Genomic DNA, 24,916 nt, shown 5'->3' on the forward strand with positions numbered 1-24,916 from the left:
TGTGTAGGAAATGCTTGCACTTTGAGTAAAAGGTATACGAGGCATGTTTACCAGGTTTTACATTTGTGTGTTAAACTTCACAAACTACTTAATGGGGTTGTTCTAGTCAAGTGGTAGCAAAGAAGCCTGAAGTAAAGTCATGTATATAATCCACAATGTCATAAAAAGCCAAAAACCATGTAATATCAATCAAACCTTCTTGGGCTTTTCTAGTCTGATCTTCTATCTGCCTTAGCCTTTCCATCAGTTCCTCTTTTTCACGCTCAATCTTTTCCTTCTCTTTCTCAGCCAGCTCCCTTTTCTTCTTCTCATTTTCCAGAAGAGCTCTGCGTGGTAGAACTTGAAATTAATACAAATGCAAAGAAAAACCATAAAAACCCCCACAACAAACAAACTTAGGAGTTGGTATGGTGGGAATATCAGCAATACCTCTCCATCTGCTTTTGATGCTTCTCTTCTCTTGCTTGAGCTTTCATCTGCTGGACTTCAATGGTGTCTGGCTTCCTTCGACGCATGTACAACTCATGGTTGCCCATGCAGAGTGCCAAAATTCGCTTGTTGATCCGTAATCGGGGAGCATAGAATACAAAGTCCTAGAACACAGGAATAAGAATGTAAACTACTACGGTAACTATTTTTTATATGTTGCAGCGTAGAATGTGCCTATGTCAAACACCATGACATCTCCACTGCAATGAGGAGGACTTTGAATGGAGTGTTGGAGGGTTCATCCTGCTTGTACAGGATTAGAGAAGACAGCAGAGTACTGGTCTTGGCGGTCCCTGTCAGCTTCCTAGACCAAGAGGGCCATGGCTCCATTCAATCCACTCCCTAACATGATTCTAGTGATCAGTGAGGCTACAGAGATTAGGCATAGATCATCTATTATCTGCATAGGAGAAACATGTCATCGGGGTACAACCCATTTAAATTATTGCAAAATGCTGAAATTTATGAAGAGTTAGCTTTTTTGTCACAATGCACAGCAATAGCAACTGCAAGAAGTATTGGTACCGTATTTTTCACCCTATAGGACGCACCGGCGTATAAGACGCACCCAATTTATAGGTGCAAAATCTAAAAAAAAATAATGATTTTGAACCCAATAGTGGTCTTCAACCTGCGGACCTCCCGATGTTGCAAAACTACAACTCCCAGCATGCCCGGACAGCCAACAGCCGTTGGCTGTCCGGGCATGCTGAGAGTTGTAGTTTTGCAACATCGGGAGGTCTGCAGATTGAAGACCACTGCATAGGAGGTAATACTCACGTGTCCCCGCCGCTCTGGACCCGTCACCGCTGCCCTGGATGTCGCTCCATCGCTGTCGCCGTGTCCCCGTCGCTCCGGAACGTCTCTGCGGCCGGGTATCCTCGCTCTCCGTCGCCGCCATCACGTCGTTACGCACGCCAACGCACGTACGCGACGACGTGATGACGAGGAAGGAGAGCGCCGGCATACAGGGGATCCCTGAACGGAGAAGACACCGAGGAGGCAGGTAAGGTCCCTCCCGGTGTCCTGTAAGCACTAACCCGGCTATTCAATCGGGCTGTTCGGGACCACCGCGAAAGTGATAGTGTCACTTTCCCTTCAGATGTGGCGGTCAGCTTTGATCGGCGCGTCTGAAGGGTTAATACAGGGCATCACCGCGATCGGTGCTGTATTAGCCGCGGGTCCTGGCCGTTGATGGCCACAGGGACCGCCGCGATAGGGGGTGTATTCGCTGTATAAGACGCAACGACTTTTCCCCCCCAGTAGAAAAAGTGCGTCTTATACGGCAAAAAATACGGTAATATGTGTGTGTGTGTGTGTGTGGGGGGGGGGGGGGGGGGGCACGTTGGGGGTGAGAGAAACTAGGTGACTTATAGCACACAAGTACATAAAGAGGTGCAGCTCAGAATCGGGTAGCAGGATGATGGGAGATAGGCCAATCTGAGACTGTAGCAGGGAAAGCTGTATTGGCAAGCGTGTAATGTAGAGTAGCAGAGGATATATAAAACAATTGTTAAAGTGGGGAGAACATTTTGTGCCAACCTGTGAATGGAACTGACCTTTAAAAAGGAAAATTCTCAAGGTGTACAGTATAGTATGGTATACAAGACTAGACAAAATCCATATACTCACTGGAGCTTTCTTATCAATAGGTTTGATAACAAATTTCTTGTCATTAAATGAGATGTTTCTGATCTCACTCCATGGAAAGCCAATCTTGGGTGTCAATCTGGAAAAGTAAGATCATCCATTTGCAGTGAGGAAAACATCTGATATATAGGTGTGATAAGGAGAGACACAATTACAAATACTAATAGGAAAACTAGTCAATGTTCTATCAGTAGTCTCCAAACTGTGGCCCTCCAAATGTTGCAAAACTACAACTCTCAGCATGCCTGGACAGCCCGCAGCAGCCTCATTACCACCCATGCCCACAGGTTTTTCATTTGGTCCCGTGGGATCCCAGTCCTAATGCAGGGCTCTAATGAGGATTTACTGCTTAAATTCTGCAATTGTACATCATTACCGGCAAATGTCCGCAGTTAATTGACCCCACTGCCAAGCCATACTTCCTCACCCATCGAAGGGGTTAACAAGGAAAATGTATTAAGACCGGCTTTTTATACACCGGTCTAAGGGTAAAGTATGCTTATATAAGATATGCCAATTGCACATCAGCCAATCTAAGACACATACTACAGTGTATGTAGCCTGACTGCCCATGTTAAATGGAAGTTTATCATTTTTTTCCTATGACATGAAACATGTATTCTTGGCGAATCTGAGCAGACAATTATATGGGGGGGAGCCAATGCCTACCTTGTGTCATGCATGTAAGAGAAAGATACAACTCAAGTGGTCTAAATTGAGGGGAGAACGATAGGTAACATCACTAGACTACTGCACCCTCTGCTGGGCATACAGGCAAGTTACAACTCATTTGACAGTAAAATTGTGTTTTCAGGCAAACAGCCCCAATGGATTCTAACACTCAAGTAACTATTTCTACTTTAAAGTATGACATGTGCTGCTGCAATGAGGAAAAGGGGCAGCATGTTATACAGTAAGTACACTACAAGAAGTCAAAGGACCAAATTATTTGCCTGTTTAGGGCGAGCACACATACAGAATATTAACCCTTAGTGGGACCCATGATGTAAGAAGCACATCATAGTGCCCTAGTACTTAGCGCAACATGGCGTACATTTACATCACAAGCATGAAGCGAGTGCAGCAGCGCGCACTTCATGTCCACTTGATGTCCACCATGGTGTCAGGACCTTGACACCAGTGGTGGACATCAGCGACCCCAATGATGTCAGCCATTAACCATTTGGATGCCATAACCCGGAGCTTTGGGAGACTTATTGGACAACCCACAGCTCAATTGTGTGTCTGATGAGTCAAGATGGCAGTCGGAGGTCTCTTCACCTGCTCAAAAGCAGCTTTGGGGACCTATTTGTATGGTTTGCTGTCAGACTATATAAGTAGATCACAGATTGATCAGTGATATACTAATGCATGGAACTAAACAGTAACCACAATCAAAAGACTGCTATAAATAGTCCCATGTGTGAACAGGCACGGTGTTAAAGTGTTACGCTATGCTCAATTACAGGGAGGATTTGTATGCTTTAATGTACAGAGCCCTCCATGCAAGTGAATTGGCTATTTGTAAAACTGTAGGAGTCCAAATTCATCCAACAACTCCAGTACAAGAATACCCTTTAGGTGCAAACATTCACTAGGACAGCTAAACTGCTCCATGATGGCGTAAATACATTCTTTTTGGCAACAACGCATTAGTCTGCCTCTTCATCTGGTTTATAAGAGACAGACAACATATGAGAGTTCATATCAGGTGATGGGCAGCATTTTACAGTCATTCCCTTCAATGTACAACAGACACAACCCCTGACTAAATCACCTGAGAGTCACTCCTATTCTTTTTTTAAGTTAAGTTAACGCCCCTCCGAGGCCCCTTTCAAACTACAGATATCTTCCATTATTACTATAGGCAAAAAGTCCTGAAATTGTCCGTCCTAAAATCCCATTCATGTCAATGAGGCTTTTTTGACCATCCTTTTGCATCAGGTATGTCCGTTTTTTTTTACTAATGTCCATAATTTTTGCCGGCACAAAAGACGGTGCTTGCACAAATTTTTGGTCCGGCAAAAATAATGGTGAAAAAATGGCCGTTAAAATTGAACATTGAAGTCTATGGGAAACGAATCTTGAAAAAAACATCCGTTATCATCCGTTATTGTCAGTTTTTTTTTACATTCGTTTTTAGTACTGAGCATGCTCAATACAGCTTTACAAAAAAGGGATGTTGGGGACGGAGGGTGTACGGACACGCCCTCGCGTCCCAGTACTTAAGGACGGAGGGCATACCTGTACCCCCTCCATATTTGCGATCACAGCAGCTCACCGAGCGGTGATCGGAACGGGATGCCTGCTGAAATCATTCAGCAGGCATCCCGTGCCAATGCACAGGGGGGTTATGAGTTTGGTTGGAAAACCTTCAGTTAGGTTCTGTTGCCTGTGTGCCTCCAGCTGTTGCAAAAGCACAACTCCCAGCATGCACAGTCTGTCAGTGCATGCTGGGAGTTGTACTTTTGCAACAGCTGGAGGTTTGCCCCACCATGTGAATGCACAGGGTACAGTCACACGGGCGGGTTTACAGTGAGTTTCCTGCTTAAAGTTTGAGCCGCAGCAAATTTTCCGCAGCGCAAACTCCTAGCGAGAAACTCACCCTAAACCCGCCCGTGTGAATGTACCCTAAAAACACTACACTATCACAAAAAAAAGGGTAAAACACTACATATAGACCCCTTACACTGCCCCCACCCCCCCCACCAATAAAAAGGAAAATGTACCCTGTTTGGGAATCACTGGCATGGAATACGCCTATGCAATCCCTAATTTAGTACTCAAATGCGCATGGCGCTCTCACTTCGGAGACCTGTCGTATTTCAAGGAAACAGTTTAGGGCCACATATGGGGTATTTCCGTACTCGGGACCAATTGCACAATTTTTTTTTTTGGGGGGGGGGGGGGCTTTTTCTCCTTTTAACCCTTATGAAAAGGAAAAATTGGGGTCTACACCAGTATGTTAGTGTAAAAATTTTTTTTTTACACTAACATGCTGGTGTTGCCCATACTTTTTCTTTTCACAAGAGGTAAAAGGAAAAAAAAGAAGAACCCCAAAATTTATAAAGCAATTTCTCCTGAGTACGGAAATACCCATATGTGGGCGTAAAATGCTCTGCGGACGCACAACAAGGCTTAGGAGTGAGGCCTATGTGCATTTGAGGCCTAAATTGGTGATTTGCACAGGGGTGGCTGATTTTACAGCAGTTCTGACATAAACGCAAAAAAAAAAAATACCCACGTGTGACCCCATTTTGGAAAGTACACCCCTCACAGAACGTAACAAGGGGCATAGTGTGCCTTAACACCCCACAGGTGTTTGGCGAATGTTCGTTAAAGTTGGATGGGAAAGTGAAGAAAAAATTTTTTTTCCACTATAATGCTGGTGTTACCCTAAATTTTTCATTTTCACAAGGGAAAATAGGAAAAAAGCCCCCCAAAATTTGTAACACCATTTCTTCTGAGTAAGAACATATCCCATATGTGGATGTAAAGTGTTCTGTGGGCGAACTACAATGTTCAGAAGAGAAGGAGCGCCATTGGGATTTTAGAGAGAAAATTTGTCCGGAATTGAAGCGTTTACAAAACCCCATAGTGCCAGAACAATGGACCCCCCCCCCCCCCACGTGACCCCATTTTAGAAACTACACCCCTCATAGAACGTAATAAGGTGTGCAGTGAGCATTTATGCCCACAGGTGTCGGACAGATTATTGGAACAGTGGTCCGTGAAAATGAAAAATTTAATTATTCATTTGCACAGCCCACTGTTCCAAAGATCTGTCAAACGCCAGTGGGGTGTGAATGCTCACTGTATGGTTTTTTTTAAGAAAAAAAAACAAAAACATTAAAAATAACGGATGATGGTCATCAGTAATCATCCGTTATAACATCCAGTTTCTTTCATCCGTTAAAAAAGCAGGATGACACATGTAGTGTGAAAGGGGCCTGACTGATTTCCTGAATCAAGAAACTATAAAATGGTGTGTGATCAGGGTATCATAAGCTTTTTAATGATGAGGGCACCCTAAGCCATTTAATGAGGGTCAACTTTTGGGGGTTGGCCATAGCTCCTCTTTATAGCATCAATCAGAAGATAGCCTAAAAGTACACAGCAAGCAGTGCGATTCATCAGTACCCAGCATGGCTGCAAGGCACTGGTCAGCAATACTGTAACATCACAATCCTCTGGTAAGATGGTACTGTAGCAGTCAATGAGCATCTTTCTCCATATGACACATTTACAGCATTATGCTTTCCTATATAGGTGGCTAGAGGGTTGGCAATAAGCAGGAAGGGGGTCCGCTCCTCGGCCACCTGCCCGCAACTACCAGCCGTCACTGTTAGGGCACGCTGGGAATTGTAGTCTTGCAACAGCTAGCGGGCGGGTGGCCGGGCAGCCGCTGGTGCCTCCAGCTGTTGCTAAACTACAACTTCCATGACGGGAGTTGTAGTTTAGGACGTTTTCTTTAAGGGAGGGCACTATAAATGTGCTAACCTATTTTTTTTTTTTTTTAATCGTTTCAGATCAGTGGACTTTTTGGGATTCGGTGGACTACGTCGTTGACCAGCGGTTTTTATTTAATATTAATAAAATGGCTAACGAGGGCTTGTGGGGGGAGTGTTTTTAGGAATGAAAGTTTTGAAAAAAAGTGTTGTGTTTTTGTTTTTTTTGTTTCAATTTACTTTACAGGCTTAGTAGTGGAATCTGTCTTATAGATGGAATCATTACTAAGCCGGGGCTTAGTGCTAGCCACGAAAACAACTAGCGCTAACCCCCAATTATTACCCTGGTACCCACCGCCACAAGGGTGCCAGGAAGAGGCGGTACCAACAGGCCCGAAGCCTCAAAAATAGCACTCCTAGGCAGTAACAGGTTGGCGTTATTTAGGCTGGGGAGGGCCAGTAACCATGGTCCTCGCCCACCCTGGTAATGTCAGGCTGTTGCTGTTTAGTTGATATCGGGCTGAGAATGAAAATAGGGGGAACCCCACACTTTTTTTTTGTTTATTTATGAAAAAAAACCATGTGGGGGTTATTCGTATTTTCATTCTCAGCCAAATACCAACCAAGCTGCAACAGCCTGACGTTACCAGGGTGGGTGAGGACCATTGTTACTGGCCCTCCCCAGCCTAAATAACGCCAGCCTGTTTCTGCCTAGGTACCGCCTAGGCCCAGGAGCAACATTCTATTTACCCTCCGGCCTGTTGGTACAAGCTCTTCCCGGCACCTCTGTGGCAGTGGGTATCGGGGTAATAATTGGGGGATAATGCTAGCTGTTTTTGTAACTAGCGCTAAGTCCCGGTTTAGTAACGGATTCTGTATATAAGACGGCTTCCACTACTAAGCCTATAAAGTAAATGAAATTAAAAAAACACTTTAAAAATGTATTCAAAAAAATATATAACACTCCACCACAAGCCCTCGTTAGCCATTTTATTAATATTAAACAAAAAAAAGCTGGGCATTGACGTAGCCCACCGAATCCAACCTCATCATTTCCAGACAAGTTATAAGTTGTAATTTCGCAACAACTGGAGTTTTGCTGTTTCTAAACTATAACTCCCGTGATGAAAAAATGAGCCCTCAAACAAGCCTGTATATGGAAAAATAAAAAACTTAGGAAGGGGTCAGAAGAGGACAATTTTAAACATGCAAATTTTCATATAAATCGTTATAATTTTTTTTGAAAAATGCAAAGCAAAATCAAACCTATATAAGGCCCCTTACACAGTGCCACAAATGTCCATCAGGCAATTATTATTTTTTTTGTTGTGCCTTAATGGATGCTACTTTTGACCAGGCACAACAGGAAACCAAGGGTCCAGACAGATGCCATTTACTATTATGGGGTCTGTCGGGCAATTTTTTTGACGGGAGTAGCGGGAGGAAAAAACGTTGCATGATTTATTTTTCCTCCCGCTATTCTCCCCGGGTTCTCTGATGGACGTCACACTGTTGTGTCACAAAGGCAGTGTGAAAGAAGCCTAGTTGGATATCATTTCAATTGTATGGACCTACAGAATACATAGAATGTGTCATTTTTACAGAAAAGTGCACTGGGTAAAAACGGAAGGTCCTAAGTGTTACAAAATGGCTTCCCCCCCTTCCCCAATTTTGTCCCACAAATATATATATATTTTTGTTTCGTCGTAGAGCTTGTGGTGAAAATATTAATGCCATTTCAAAGTAAAATTGGTGGTGCAAAAAACAAGGCTTTATATGTAAGGAGGAAAATTTTAAGAGTTATGATATTTACAAGTTGAAGAGAAAAAAAAAGAGAAAAAATAAAGAAAACCCTGTGTCCAAAGGGGTTAAAAAAAATATTTATATTTCGCACATTTTTTTCATAACTGCGATTTTAGAGAAGAAAAGTCACAGAGGAGAGGAGGTGGTGTTACAAAGTGCTGTTCTGAAGTCATTTAATGGTTTTTGCTAAATAAATGGTATTCAAAAGTGATTTATTGTTTTTTGCTTATGTGAGCCAAATTCATCAACCACCTGTGATAGTATGATATATATGTCATACATAAGCAAAACTAAAGCAAAAAAAAAAAAAAAAAAAAAAAAAAGCCTACAGAACTCTCTTACCAAAGCAACGATGATAAATCTCCCAGATTGTAATTAAAAAAATAAAGCAGTTTTTTATGCAATCATTGGCTCAGAGGTTTAGATGTCCTCTTGACATTTACTCCTAAAAGGATAATCTTGTTCTGAAGTTAGAGGATCGATTTTGACTCCTCCAATCTTAAACATGCAGCTACTATTGTTCTTTACAAATAGTAGCTCTACGAGTCCGGTCTGTGTTTATGGCACAATCTTCACAATATGTTGATTCTAACCAATAACAGATTTAGTTTTTTTTACTTAATTTTATATATTTATCTTTTGTACATAATGTCATCATATAAAAGTGTTCAAAATATATTACCTATCATTTTGTTCATAAATATTTAGTCCCAATGCATCTACTCCAAGCCAAAGTTCAGAACCCTTTTTGTTCTTAATGCTAAAGTAGTTAACACCATACATCTCCAGATCCTGGGCTATCTTCAGGTACTCTAGAATAGCATCCTCCCTGAAAAATAATCAACAACAACAAAAAAATGAAATAAATAAAACGTAACATCAGTGATCACTGTATGACGAGGGCTTTAAGAAGATCCCCTGGGAAGGGACTACCGTAGAGAACAGTCTGGATAGTTCCATGTTGTGCCTTGTATTGGCTACATCTATCCATAAAATCTAACCCTTGTTTGAAAATTAAAAAAAGATCCAACAGCATCCAAAAGTGCAATATCTTCAAGTGTTTATTGTGTCCCCAAAAGCATTCAACATTTCAATATGTCATGTTCCTAGTGACTATTTAACTATTCTGCACTTCTGGATGCTGTCAGATCTCCTTGAAGTCCACTTCGAGCCAGCTGACGGGGTTGTTGGCCTACGGACATGCATCCCATTGTCTAATTTTAGATGCAGATCCAAATACAGTGCTGTTGGATCAACTTATTTTTAAGTATGATGAGGGCTGTCACATGACACTACTTCACTGCAGCATGATGCAATATTGGGACTATCCTTGTGTTATTAATCATTAAAACCCTACATTGTCATATGTTCACCATACTAATGTTCTGTCAAAATAAGTGCATGTCAGAGGGGTCGTCCGATGCAGTGAAGTACTGCGTGCTAGGTAGAACAGTTGCCAAGGCAAGTGTCCTGTCCAGTGATCTGGACCTCTTGTACATCTACTAAACCTAAATAAGATCACCATAGACCATTAGGGCAATAAAAGTTTGGTTCTATAGAACCATGGAGGTCTGAGATTTTTGCCCATAATACAGACACGGTTGGATCTTATTTATTACCACGGCTGCCCTTCCCAGTTGTCAGTTACCTTAGCATGCCCCTGTGCTCTTCATGCCAGACATGGATTCTTTCTTCCCACTGATCTTTAGTAAGTTTGTGCTGTTCCAGAACTCTTAAGAGAAAACAAAGAGGGTTAAGTTTATTTAAGCAAACTCTATATTGGTAAATACATTTATAAAGATGAACGTTGTGAAATAGCTTTAATATTTAGCACAGCTTCACTATAATACATGTATTCCAGTAAGCAAAATTGTGTTGTCTTTAGAACAAAATAGTAATGTCAATCTCTGCACAGTGCTGCGTATTACAGTGCAGAACACCAGCTCCACCTAGTGGAGAAGACTATGCATAACATTTTTGTTTCAGAAAACAGACATCAAGCGACTAAAGCAATATAAAACCAGGATATTTACTACAGTATAACCTCGCCAAAAAATCACCTGTTTGAGAAGACCACCCCCCCCCTGCTTATCAAGAACAGTTAGTGTGACATACAGTATTTTGGTTCACCATACATTATGCATACTGGCTTTCTTTAAGAATACCAGCCTCACAGAAGACTTCTTTTTAATAGAATTTTGGGTGGTTGTCTCAAAAAATTTTCACTGTATTTGCTACACAATGATCAGCCATTACGCTTAAACAACCTGCCTAATAATGCAAAGGTCTTACTAGAACTACTTGGAGATGCTCTGACCCAGTCATCTAGCCGTGGTCATAGTTGCTCAGATCCTTACACTTGTCCGTTTTTTTCCTCCTTCCAATATATAAATATTAACAACATCCTGTTTACTTTCTACCTATTACTACTCACCTCTGGATGAGTTCCAATGGCACAAGATAATAGGGCTGGGTGGTAAGGCCAAATATGTGTATCGCTGTATTTTTTGTAACTTATGGCGGTTCCACGGTATATAACGGCATTACCCCCCCCTCCCCAAAATGAATTATTAGCGCTGCGCTGTCTCCATCGGGGTACTACTCATATCACCTGCAAGCGCTGCTCTCCTCGTCCTGCTGTTTGTTGCGGCCGCCGCCGCTAACACTCTATACTGTGCGGTATACCTATGCCCAGGCTGCAAAAGGTAAACAAAATAAACTAACGCATGTTCCGCCTCGGCCGGCAATAGTCTGAGCCCACTGTCCTGTAAGGAGCCGGCTTCTTACATGACAGTGGGCTCAACCTATCACCGGCCAAGGCGGGACATCGCTGCGGCCGGTGATAGGCTGACGGCTTTCCGACGTTCCATTCCCTGGGAAGCAAGTCCGGACCGACAGGGAAGCAAAGTTAAAGTTTATTGTGCTTAACTTTTGCAGCCCGGGCATATGGATACAGTATAGAGCAGTGGTTTGCAATCTGCGGACCTCCAGATGTTGCAAAACTACAACTCCCAGCATGCCCGGACAGCCAACGGCTGTCCAGGCATGCTGGGAGTCGTAGTTTTGCAACATCTGGAGGTTGAAGACCACTGGGATAGAGTGTCAGCGCCGGCGGCCACAAGAAACAGGAGGACCAGGAGGGCAGCGCTTGCAGGTGACATGTGTGAGTAGTAGCGCTGGGCTGATAATTGGGGGGGCAGAACAGCGCTCGCGGGTCACATATGATTTGTTCCCCGATGTGGGGACAGCGCAGCGCTGGGCTGATAATTCTTTCATTCCCGATGGGGAGGGGCCAAACCGGTATTGCGGTATGGGTTAAAATTCATATAGTGCAGCACAAAAAGTTTGGTATTCGGTATGAACCGGTATACCACACAGCCCTACATTATTTTTATAGTACGTGATACAGTTTTTGTGTGGTGAAGGTTTAGTGCCTCAAAGCACTAAAGGAAATGTTTGCAGATTTACTACAGCCCTTTCTCAAACTTATGTCACAGTACAAGGGGAAAAACAAATTACTTCATACCAAAAACAAATATCCTTGAGGGTAAGTGTCAGACTTCAGGGGGCCAGAACACTTGGACCCCTAGATATCTAGTACAAGGATCTGGGTCAAAACTGAATGAAAAAGCTTAGAAAAGCGAAACAGCTGTTCCCAGAATTCAGTTACCTCACTCTTTTAGATAAAGAAATACTCAGAAGTGGTGAGTGCTGGAGATTTTATTTCTTTACTGAAGTGGATTGGAGATAGACTATGTAGTGCGGGGCTGAACCGTGCACCACCAGACCAAGAAACAGCCTTTCCAAGCCATTATTGGTCAGTGCTATGGACGGATACTGCTACTATGACTGCTATTAAAGGGCCATTACACTTGTGCCTGTTCATTATAGTAGAGATCTTAGGACCTTGAATCCTATGAAACACAAATTCTGCATGTCTTTATTTAAAAAACATTTCATAATCGATAGGTATATGCTAACAAAAAAATAATAATAAAGGAACCAGTCAGCATGGTAATGCTGACCATTCTAAGGGCAGCTTCCAATAGTGACAGGCAATGGAAATATGCTGTATTTTGGCTATATTATGCTGCACCCTCACGGCACAACATATTCATAATAGCTCTGACAATAGCAAGTATGGGTCCATAGAGAGCGGCAGCTAATTTCCCAGGCCTGAGGATGAAGCTTGTTCAATATACATTTTCAGAACATATAATTCAGGATGTGAAGTTTGTTAACAAGTGTCTAAACATATTTGCTGTAATACATGTCGATGGGTTTCCAAACTGAGTTGGCATCTTCCTAAGGCTGTGTACATGTACAATAATTCGGGGGGGGGGTTAATGTGCTTTGACCTCACTTTCATACAAACAGTAATGCTCACAAGAGACAGAAAAACAAAACAATAAATGTGCATACAAATGTGTGCATAGAAACTAGATTGAAAGAGTATGGACACCTCTAAAAGCATTTTAAGCCTTGCTTTTTTCTTGTTATGCTGCAAACGGTTTGCTTAATTTCTCTTCTATGCCTCTAAAGTATTCTCTGGGTGCTCTGCTTTTATCTACACTTGTAATAAGCCTGTTGAGTTTTACCTCAGAAACTGCCTTTTGTGTGCTTTCTTCCCCATCTACAACCTGGGGATAAGATGCCTGATCGCGGGAGTGCCGCCGCTGGGGACCCCCCGTGATCTTGCACACGGCACCCCGTTTGCAATCAGACCCCAGAGCGTGTTCGCTCCGGGTCTGATTACGGGCGATCACAGGGCGGGTGGCGGGCGACGTCACGCCTGCGCCCCTGTGTGCCGTCACGCTCCGCCCCTCAATGCAAGCCTACGGGAGGGGGCGTGATAGCTGTCACGCCCCCTCCCATATGCGTGCATTGAGGGGCGGAGCGTGACGTCACACGGGGGCGGAGGCGTGACATCACACGCTGCCAGCCGTGTGGTCGCCGGTAATCAGACCCGGAGCGAACACGCTCCGGGGACTGATTACAAACGGGGTGCCGTGTGCAAGATCACGGGGGGTCCCCAGCGGTGGCACTCCCGCGAACAGGCATCTTATCCCCTATCCAAAGGATAAGATAAGATGTGTAAGCACCGGAGAACCCCTTTAAGGAGAAATACAACCTCTTAAAGGCTCGTACAGGGGAGCTTACAGGAGGCACTCCTTGATTTAGAAACTGTGGCAGGAGGCCATACACATTAAATGGGACTAACGTTGGCCACATCCACAGCACAGGGTGCTGAACCAACATTTTGTTTTAATCTGTGTCCATCTACATCTGGGACAGAAAAGCTGTTTTCTACTGCTCAGGAAATATTCCCATTACATGAACTATGGGGTCAAAGGATGTAGCCACGTGTGGCTTACAATACACTGGATACATTTTCACCCATTGAGATTAAAGGGGTACTCCGCCCCTAGACATCTTATCCTCTAGCCAAAGGATAGGGGATAAGATGTCTGATCGTAGTTGCCCCGCCGCTGGGGACCCGTGATCATGCCTGCGGCTCCCCGCTGTCATCACTGCTTAGAGAAAACTTGCTGTGTGTAATGACGGGCGATACAACGGCCGGATCGTGACATCAAGTCCCCACCCTCTCATGACGTCATGACCCGCCCCTTTAATTGAAGTCTATGGGAGGGGTCATGACGGCTGTCACGCACCCTCCCATAGACTTTTATTGAGGGGTGATGACAGCAGGGTGCCGCAGGCGAGATAGCAGAGGTCCCCAGCAGTGGTGCCACCCCGATCAGACATCTTATCCTCTATCCTTTGGGTAGGGGATGAGATGTCTAAGGGCGGAGTACCCCTTAAAAACATTGTTTGATCATGTTGAGTGGCTTAAACACCACATCACGGCATTGTTAATCTAATGCACAACTGCAATTTTAAATGTATAATGGTCATTCCTAAAGATCAGATCTCTGCCTACGCAGCCAGTAGATTATTCAAATAATCTTTTTAGGACTATAATTTACCCTAATGGTCCTTCATTTTATTTATCTTTCATGGCTTATTGTTCTTTGTAAATTATTTAGTGTGCGCTGACTGTGTACCGAGTTTGTACCGTGGTTTAGAGTAATTTGTGGGTAACAATCAACCCAACTATTAATATTATGGACATTATCATTGATATTATGATATATTTAACCTATTTATTAAATGTATCATACATTTTTTCTGGCCATTGTTTTCTGTGCCCTTTTACTGTATACTTTAATTTATTGGCAACACTATTTTTGGACATTGTACCATACCATACATTTATTTGTTATATACCAGTCTTTCTTGATGCAATTTTTTATTATATGGTGCACGAATAGCCTTATGAAATCGCGTTTATGGTGTCTTTTCAGTGCTTTTCAATAGCCTTTTCCCCTCACTTTTACTGACACATTTATGGCATTGTCATAAGCATTACTAACTGTATAAAATGAGGTCTAGGGGCATTCATTTTTGCAACTGTTTTCCCTATTTATGTATGTTCATTACTGTATATGGCCTGAAGAAGATACCAATTCAGTATGGAAACGTGCTGCCATGTACAGTATTTTTCAGTATTAAAAAACATTTCTGCAAATAAAGTTGATTGACGCATCTCCTCAGCAGTGCCCACATGGTGAATTCTGCTTTGTATAAATACATATGGCACAGAAATTGTTAACCGCCCGATTTTGGTTATAACAAGAGAATCTAAAATGCAGCAGATGTTCTGATAAATTCAGATATTCTTCATACCTCTGAGGAAGCAGCTTGTCTTGTGACAAATAGCCTGTCTTTTGGACATCCTTGTTAAAGTCCCCATATTTGGCCTGCACAGCATATGAAGCCAGCAGCACTGCCGTTTCTGGTGGACAGTAAATGTCATCATTCAGAATGCCTTCCTTCACTTGGAGAAAGAAGAGTCGCTGGGTGATATCCTGGATTAGTTCCTCGGAAACATCCTCTGGATAGAATTTGGCACGAAACTTAAAAAGCAATGGGGTATCTTTCCGCACATCCTGAGCAGTGACCTGAGTAAGGAAAATAATCAAGCATTAATACTAAGAATAATGCAGCACAATACGATCCCTGAATATCAAGATTATAAACTACCGCATGGATGTCTGCTGGACTTCAAAAGGAATCATCTGTCAGCTCGATTTTCTAGCAAGAGCTGCAGACAGTGTTTGATAACTATTTGTATAAAAGCAAACTGTATCTTTCCAGGAGCTGAGGGTGGGTGCCAAACTTGTCAGAGCCAAATCAAGTGCCACAGGATGCCTAAACTCCTCGCTCACTCTCACCGCCAAGCCCCACCTTGACTAACATTGTATGTCAAATCAAGAAGGGGGCAAGCGAGGACATGTGCCAGGCTCTGCCACCTCAACACTTAAGCTTCTTTCACACTATATGTTGCTCCATTTAAAGACCCGTTACAATGTCCCATTAATCAAGTCTATTGGATTTTTTTATGATCAGTTATCACCCATTATAGCTCGTTATGAATAACAGATGTTATTTGTGATGGGAAAAATAACATGCACTCATTTTTCTCCAGTCACAAATAACGTCCGTTATTCATAACGAACTATAACGGGTGATAACTGATCATCAAAAAATCCCATAGACTTGAATGCGATTTGTTAACCCCTTAAGGACCACAGTGTTTTTTGCACATCTGACCACTGTCACTTTAAGCATTAAAACTCTGGGATGCTTTTACCTTTCATTCTGATTAAGAAACTATTTTTACGAGACATTCTACTTTATGTTAGTGGTAAAGTTTCATCGATACTTGCATCATTTCTTGGTGAAAAATTCAAAAATTTGCTGAAAAATTTAAAATTTAGCATTTTTCTGACTTTGAAGCTCACTGCTTTTAAGGAAAATAGACATTCCAAATAAATTATATATTGATTCACATATACAATATGTCTACTTTATGATTACATCATAAAGTTGACAGGTTTTTACTTTCGGAAGACATCAGAGGGCTTCAAAGTTCAGCAGCGATATTTCAATTTTTCACAACATTTTCAAAATCTGAATTTTTCATGGACCAGTTCAGGTTTGAAGTGGATTTGAAGGGCCTTCTTATTAGAAATACCTCATAAATGACTCCATTATAAAAATAAAAATAAAAACACCCCTCAAAGTATTCAAAATGATATTCAGTAAGTATGTTATCCCTTTAGGTGTTTCACAGGAATAGCAGCAAAGTAAAGGAGAAAATTCACAATCTTCTTTTTTTACATTCGCATTAGAGGGCTCAGAAGGGATGGAGCGACAATGGGATTTTGGAGAGTGAGTTTTTCTGAAATGTTTTTTGGGGGGCATGTCACATTTAGGAAGCCTCTATGGTGCCAGAACAGCAGAAACCCCCCCCACATGGCATACCATTTTAGAAACTACACCCCTAAAGGCACATAACAAGGGGTCCAGTGAGCCTTAACAGGTGTTTGATTACTTTTTGTTAAGTCGGATGTGTAAATGAAAAAAAAAAAATAATTTCTCACTAAAGTGCAGTTTTCACCCCAAATTTACAATTTTTACAAAGGGTAAGGGGAGAAAATGCCCCCCAAAATTTGTAACCCCATCTCTTCTAAGTATGGAAATACCCAATGTTAGGACGTAAAACGCTCTGCGGGCGAACTACAATGCTCAGACGAGAAAGGAGTCACATTTAGCTTTTAGAAAGCAAATTTTGCTGAAATGGTTTTTGGGGGGCATGTCTTATTTAGTAAGCCCCTATGGTGCCAGAACAGCAAAAGAAAAACACATGGCATACTATTTTGCAAACTACACCCCTCAAGGAACGTAACAAGGGGTAGAGGGAGCCTTAACACCTCACAGGTGTTGGACAACTTTTTGATAAAGTTGGAAGTGTAAATGAAAAAAAACATTTCACTAAAATGCATTTCCCCTACCAAATTTTAAATTTTTACAAGGGGTAATAGGAGTAAATTAGCCCCAAAAGTTGTAACCCCATTTCTTCTGAGTATGGAAATACCCCATGTGTGGACGTCAAATGCTCTGTTGGCGCACTACAATGCTCAGAAGAGAAGGAGCGCCATTGAGCTTTTGGAAAGAGAATTTGTTTGGAATGGAAGTCAGGGGCCATGTGCGTTTACAAAGCCCCCTGTGGTGCCAGAACAGTGGACCCCCCCCACATGTGACCCCATTTTGGAAACTACACCCCTCACAGACTTTAATAAGGGGTGCAGTGAGTATTTACACCCCACTGGCTTTTGACAGATCTTTGGAACAGTGGCCTGTGCAAATGAAAAATAAAATTTTTCATTATCACGGACCACTGTTCCAAAACTCTGTCAGACACCTGTGGGGCGTAAATGCTCACTGTACCGCTTATTACATTACGTGAGGGGTGTAGTTTCCAAAATGGGGTCACATGTGTGTGTGGGGGGTCCACTGTTCTGGCACTATGGGGGCTTTGTAAACACACGTGGCCTTGAATTCCGGACAAATTTTCTCTTCAAAAGCCCAATGGCGCTCCCTCTCTTCTGAGAATTATAGTTCGCCCACAGAGCACTTTACATCCACATATGGGGTATGTTCTTACTCAGAAGAAATGGGGTTACAAATTTTGGGGGGCTTTTTCCTATTTTTCCTTGTGAAAATGAAAAATTTTGGGTAACACCAGCATTTTAGTGAAATAATTTTTTTTCTACTAATTTTCCCATCCAACTTTAACGAAAATTCGTCAAACACCTGTTGGGTGTTAAGGCTCACTATACCCCTTGTTACGTTCCGTGAGGGGTATAGTTTCCAAAATGGGGTCACATGTGGGTATTCATTTTTTTTGCGTTTATGTCAGAACCGCTGTAAAATCAGCCACCCCTGTGCAAATCACCAATTTAGGCCTCAAATGTACATGGTGCGCTCTCACTCCTGAGTGCATGGTGCAACCGCAGAGCATTTTACGCCCACATATGGGGTATTTCTGCACTCAGGAGAAATTGTGTTACAAATTTTGGGGGGCTTTTTTTCCTTTTACCGCTTGTGAAAATAAAAAAAGTATGGGGCAACACCATTTTTTTTTTACACTAACAGGCTGGTGTAGCCCCCAACTTTTCCTTTTCATAAGGGATAAAAGGAGAAAAAGCCCCCCAAAGTTTGTAGTGTAATTTCTCCAGAGTACAGAAATACCCCATATGTGGCCCTAACCTGTTTCCTTGAAATACGACAGGGCTCCGAAGTGAGAGAGCACCATGCGCATTTGAGGACTAAATTAGGAATTGCATAGGGGTATTCTACGCCAGTGATTCCCAAACAGGGTGTCTCCAGCTGTTGCTAAACTACTAGCATGCCTGGACAGTCAGTGGCTCAAACTTGAAGCAGGAAACTCACCCGTGTGAATGTACCCTGTACATTCACATATGGGGGGGGGGGGGGGCAAACCTCCAGCTGTTTCAAAACTACAACTCCCAGCATGTACTGACAGACCGTGAATGCTGGGAGTTGTTCTTTTGCAACAGCTGAAGGCACACTGATTGGAAAACCTTCAGTTTGGTAAAATGCTGAGTTGGGTAACAGAACCTACCAGTGTGCCTCCAGCTGTTGCAAAACTCCAACTCCCAGCATGTACTGATAGCGAAAGGGCATGCTGGGAGATGTAATTATGCAACAGCTGGAGGTACGCAGCTACAACTCCCAGAATGCCAAGACAGCTGTCTGGGCATGCTGGGAGTTGTAGTTTTGCAACATCTGAAGGGCTACAGTTTAGAGACCAATGGATAGTGATCTCAGACTGTAGCCCTCCAGATGTTACTAGGCAACTCATAGGCTTCCGTAGGATCCAGGGAGCCACATAGCCGTCCTCTTCTGACGCCGATCGCGACCGCCAATCGCCGCCTGCTGCAGCATCCGATGGGTAAGTGGACCTTCAGCATCGGTCCCCCTCGGTTTCCCCGTTCTGCCCTGCCTATTGTGGGTGGGCAGAATGGGGAAACCGAAAGTTAACCAACCCCCCCCCCCCCCCCCCGCCTTCGATCTGCTATTGGTCATCGCTTCTAGACGACCAATAGCAGGGATAGGAGGGGTGGAACCCCTGCCACCTCACTCCTATCCCTTCAGGGGGATCGTGGGTGTCTTGAACAACCCCGATCCCCCTTATTTTCCGGGTCACCATAGACCCGCCGTAATCGGCGCAAATCACCAGTGGAGGGGGGGCTGATGACACACACACCCTCCCCCCCCCCCCCCTGGGCATTTGCTTGGGTTGTTTGCTGATCTATATATGGAGCCAAGGCGTACCTGTACGCCCGTGGTCCCTAAGTGGTTAAGGGTTTTCTTGACGGGACATTGTAATGGGCCTTTAAAATGGAGCAACATATAGTGTGAGAGGAGCCTTAGTTGAGAAATAAAAAGGTGATTTTATAAGTTTTGCAGACAACATCAGCTCCAAGAAAGATAGAGTTTGCCTTTATCTCTTGGCAGCAAAGACAGCTGACAGATACCCCCATAAATGACCCAATTATAAAAACTGCACCTTTTAAAGGAAAATTGTCACATGTTCACTCGCGCACTAACCACAGGTCTGACGGATAGTGCGGGGGACGCTGATTCATATGCCCCCTACCATGCCCAGATCCGTCCAGCCGTTTCCTTGCAATCTTAGTTTTTCTATATATGCAAATGTAGTTTTAACTGGCACGGGCGGGGTTTTCAAAGCTGACAGCGGCGGCTAAAGGGACCTTTAACCCTCAACAACGCAGGACGTATATTTACGTCCTGTGCCGGCTCCCGTGATATAACGCGGGGGTCACGTGATGACCCCGCATCATATCAGGTCGGTCCCAGCGGCTAATGGTAGCCGCGACCCGTGGCTAATACCGGACATCACCAATCGTGGTGATGTCCGGTATTGAAGGAAATTTGTCATCAGTATCACCCGCACTAACCTGTCATACAGGCTTGTAGTTCGGGTGATCCTGATCAAAATGATACTAACAATGTCCTGAATGGCCCAGCAGTTTCAGCCTCATTCACCCTCATGCCTTCGTGTATCCTCACACTTCACTGCTGGCTGAGGGAACGAGACTGAAACTGATGCCGCATCCAGGTGTATTCTGGGAGCAGCGCATGTGCCGTGGCTAAAACCTGCTGCGAGAGCAGAGACGGAGGCCATGCATATTGACGAGCCGGGCGGCAGAAGATCACGTGGGGTGCACGGAGCTCCGGTCCTAGCTCCGCCCATTCCTAAGGACCTCATTTACATAAAAAGAATAACAGCGCAACGGCTGGGCCATTCAGTAAGTTGTAAATATCATTTTGATCAGTATCACCCGCACTACAAGCCTGTATGACAGGTTAGTGCGGTTGATACTGATGACAAATTTCCTTTAACCCTTTAGATGCGGCGATCAAAGTTGATCACCATGTCTAAAGTGAAAGCGTTCCCGGCAGCTTAGTCGGGCTGATCAGCTGTATGGTCACAAGGAGGGTCCCTACCAGCCTCCTTGTTGTCAGATCGCTAAATGACTTCTCCATGCAGGAGCAGTCGAGCGCCGAAAACACTGATCAATGCTATGCTATGGAATAGCATTGATCAGTGCTGGCAATCAGTGTAATGCATGTTATAGTCCCCTACTGGGCTATAAGACTGCAAAAAAAATTAAAAATAAATAAAGAAAGAAAGTGAAAAATAAAAAAATAAAAAAAAGGAGTCAAGATGATTTAACCCCTCCCCAATAAAAGTTTGAATCACCCGACTTTTCCCATTAACGACGATTTTGCATTGCAAAGTGTCACTTCGCATTCCTTGATCACCGCGTCTGCGGACTCTGATCGGAACGGGATCACTGCTGATATTTAGCAGCAACCATCCCGGCATATCGCCCAGGGGGGTCCTCAGACAACACCACCCCCCCCAAAACCCCCACCACCACCACCTTGTCGGCGATCGCTGTGATTCGACGGTCAATTCTGATCGGCGAATCACGGACTTTCCGAGCTGATCGGGTCTCTGGTGACCCAATAGCCCGGAAAATAGGGATGATTGGAGATGTTAGAGACAGCCCTGATCATCCTAAAGGATAGGAGCGAGGTGGCAGGGGTGCAACAGCAGGAGGCCCCATGTTTGGGGAACACTGTCATGTTCGTCCCTATGCAAATCCCTAATTAAGGCATCAAATGCGCATGGCGCTCTCTCACTTCAGAGCCCTATCGTATTTCAAGGCAACAGTTTAATGCCACATATGGGGTATTTCCGTACTCAGGAGAAATTGCCTAACAAATTTTGGTGGTCTTTTCCTCCTTTTTCTCCTGAGTACGGAAATACCCCATATGTGGGTGTAAAATGCTCTGCAGGTGCACAACATGGCTCAGAAGTGAGAGTGCACAATGTACATTTGAGGCCTAAATTGGTGATTTGCACAGGGGTGGCTGATAGTAACAGCAGTTCTGACAAACGCAAAAAACAAAATAACACACATGTGACCCCATTTTGGAAACTTCACCCCTCACGTAACATGACAAGGCATATAGTGAGCCTTAACACCCCACAGGTGTTTGACAAATTTCTGTTAAAGTTGGACGTGAAAATGGAAAATCTGATTTTCACTAAAAAGCTGGTGTTACCCCAAAGTTTTCATGTTCACAAGGGGTAATAGGCGAGCAAGCCCCCCAAAATTTGTAACACCATTTTTCTGAGTAAGGAAATACCCCATATGTGGATGTAACATGCTCTGCGGGTGAACTACAATGCTCAGAAGAGAAGGAGCGCCATTGGGATTTTGGAGAAAGAATTTGGCTGGAATTGAAAGCCACGTGTGTTTACAAAGCCCCCCATGCTGTCAGAATAGTGGACCCCCCACATAAGACCCCATTTTGGAAACTACACCCCTCACAGAATGTAATAAGGGATGCAGTGAGCATTTACACCGCACAGGTGTCTGAAAGATTTTTTGAACAATGGTCCGTGACAAAAAAAATCTGTCAAACACCAGAGGGGTGTAAATGCTCACTGCACTCCCTATTAAATTTTGGTGGCACGAAAAACAAGCCTTCATACGAGTCTGTACTTGGAAAATTGAAAGCGTTGAGTTTTAGGTGATGAGGAAAAAACAAAAGTGCAAAAATGAAAAAAACCTGTGGTCCTTAAGGGGTTATGGTTGTTTACTATTTTGGGGTATATATGATATTTTGATCACTTTTTATTACATATTAATTGAGGCAGTATTGACAAAACAATTAATTTTGGCAACTTTTTTATTCATTTTATTAACTGAATTAATTGTGCTAAACAAATTACACGGTCATTTTATTCTTCAGGGCAGTAAGATTATGGTGACACCAAACTTATATACTTTTTTTTTTTACATGGTTTATTACATTCTCTGAGGCGACCCTCTCCTCCTCCAATTGCTTTACTGTGAAGCAACGGAGGTAGATGGGAGGAGAAGACACCGCTCCTGGGCTGACAGTTTAAATTAATTGCTGGCTGGGGACCACTGTGATCGGTCCCCAGCCGGCTTCAGGGATGATTAGATGTGCAATACAGCAGGGCTTAGTGAACTGTCACTGTGCAACGTCACTGGTCATACATGTACCTCCTGTTTCAACTGCTGCCAAGACATATGTATGCCCTTTTGCAAAATGAATAATAGACACAACTTACAGCCAAGTTATAGCAGAGTTTTCTATATCAAGGGAATAAAATAAATTCTATATTATTTCCAATATTTAAAAAGGGGGCTGACTCCTTACAGACGGAATTGGTTAGGTTTGGGGATTGGACAGAGAAATGGCAAAAAAGGCAAATTAAGGGCAAATGTGGATAAATGTAAGGTTATGCATTTGGGCTAAGAAAATAAAATGGAAGATGAAATACTAAAAATAGTAAAACACTGGGTAACACTAAAAAGGACTTGATGGACTGGTGGAAAGTAAATTCAACTTTAGTGATCAGTGCCAGGCAGCTTCTGCTAAGGCTAATAAAGTAATGGGATGTATCAAGAGAGAGAGGCTCGAGACTGAAACATAGTTTTGCCTCTGTATAAAATCCCTAGTCAGACCACATATGGTGTATTTTGTCCAATTTTGGGCACCTGTATATAAGAAGGATATGGCAGAACTAGAGAGGGTGCAGAGAAGGGCGACTAAGATCATTGATGGTATAGGAGAATTACAGAACCAAGACAGGTTATCAAGCTTGGGGTTATTTAGTTTAGAGAAAAGAAAGTCTTAGGGACAAACTGATTAAAATGTACAAATATATGAATGAACAGTACAGAGATCTTTTTATACCTAGCCCGGTAAACATGACAAGGGGGCATACTCTACATCTAGAGGAAAGAAGATTTCACCATCATGACAGAAAGATTCTTTACTGTAAGAGCAGTGAGACTATGAAACTCTGCAACATGATGATGTTGTGATGTCTGACTCAAACAAGGGGGCAGTTCCTAGTATGGGGCAATTGATATCCACCTCATTGTTGTTTTTTTTTGCCTTTCTCCAGATCAACACAATAGAATTATAGATGGGACTTGTGGAACTCTGTCTAAGCTTATTAACTTTATAACCATAAAAGCATAAAAAGTTACCTTTTTGTTCAGTTTTAGCCATGTTGAGAAGCCCTTTGTGTCTTGGTACTGAAGTCCAAAGAACCAGACTTCTCGAAGTCCAATTGTTTTCACAACCTTAGGAGAGGAAGAAAAAAAAAAAAAGAACGTATGAATAAAATGGTAATTTAGCATTGCAAGCTGACCTGTTTTTGTAACTTCCATTCACTTCTATGAGAGTTAAAGGAATAGTCCGGTACAGACTATTCTTATTCTATCCTGCCCGGGCTGCAAAAACAGTGAAAATAAACTTTACCTTCCTACGTTGCCCCAGAGCTCTGCTACAGCCGTTCGGTCGGCCGGCCCGGCTGTCTTCTTTCTACTTCCCTTAGCCGGGAACGCCACACGGCGCTTCACCCTATCATTGGCCGCAGCGATGTCCCTCTTTGGATGGTGATAGGCTAAAGCTCCGCATGATGTTCCCGGGTTAAGGGAAGTAGAAAGAAGACAGCCTGGCTGACCGATCAGCTGTAGCGGAGCTCCGGGGGAACGTAGGAAGATAAGTGAAAATTTATTTTCACTTTTTTTGCAGCCGGGGCAGGATAGAATAAGAATAGTCTGTACCGGACTATTCCTTTAAAGGGGTATTCCAGGATTTTTTTTATTTTAATTTTACTATGCTACAGGGGCTTAAGATCCTATCAAAAAAATGCACCAGATGTAGAAATATAGATAAAATACCAAGCTTTATTAAACATATATAATAATTGAATAAAAAACATGAATAATGAGAATCAGCAATAGCCAGAAAAAATGTGCAATGATCAAATAGAAGCTATTCTCTTAAAAGTTTGCCACTACCAGTTTAACACATACAGCAGTATAATCGCTGCCACACTATGCACACATGGAAAAGGCAAACACAGAATAAAATTATTATAATAAGAGAAGAGAGACAACGTGTGCAAGTGATCTAATGGTGCACTGTGGGAGCTTGAAGAAACCTAGAGA

At 43.1% G+C, this 24,916-nt stretch overlaps 1 protein-coding gene across 1 annotated transcript in view; it reads right to left on the reverse strand.

The window, feature by feature from the left end:
* The window catches only part of MSN (moesin), a 103,191-nt gene that overhangs the window by 13,192 nt on the left and 65,083 nt on the right, over window positions 1–24,916 (reverse strand). Inside the window, exons 3-9 of the mRNA XM_056539444.1 lie at window positions 23,948–24,043; window positions 15,138–15,412; window positions 10,039–10,122; window positions 9,073–9,219; window positions 2,122–2,218; window positions 430–593; window positions 196–326 (exon numbers count right to left, since the gene is read on the reverse strand). Coding sequence (XP_056395419.1) covers window positions 196–326; window positions 430–593; window positions 2,122–2,218; window positions 9,073–9,219; window positions 10,039–10,122; window positions 15,138–15,412; window positions 23,948–24,043 — 994 coding nt within the window. The remainder of the gene's footprint in view (window positions 1–195; window positions 327–429; window positions 594–2,121; window positions 2,219–9,072; window positions 9,220–10,038; window positions 10,123–15,137; window positions 15,413–23,947; window positions 24,044–24,916) is intronic.

This window comes from Hyla sarda, chromosome 9, assembly GCF_029499605.1.
Source record: "Hyla sarda isolate aHylSar1 chromosome 9, aHylSar1.hap1, whole genome shotgun sequence".
Lineage (NCBI taxonomy): Eukaryota > Metazoa > Chordata > Amphibia > Anura > Hylidae > Hyla > Hyla sarda.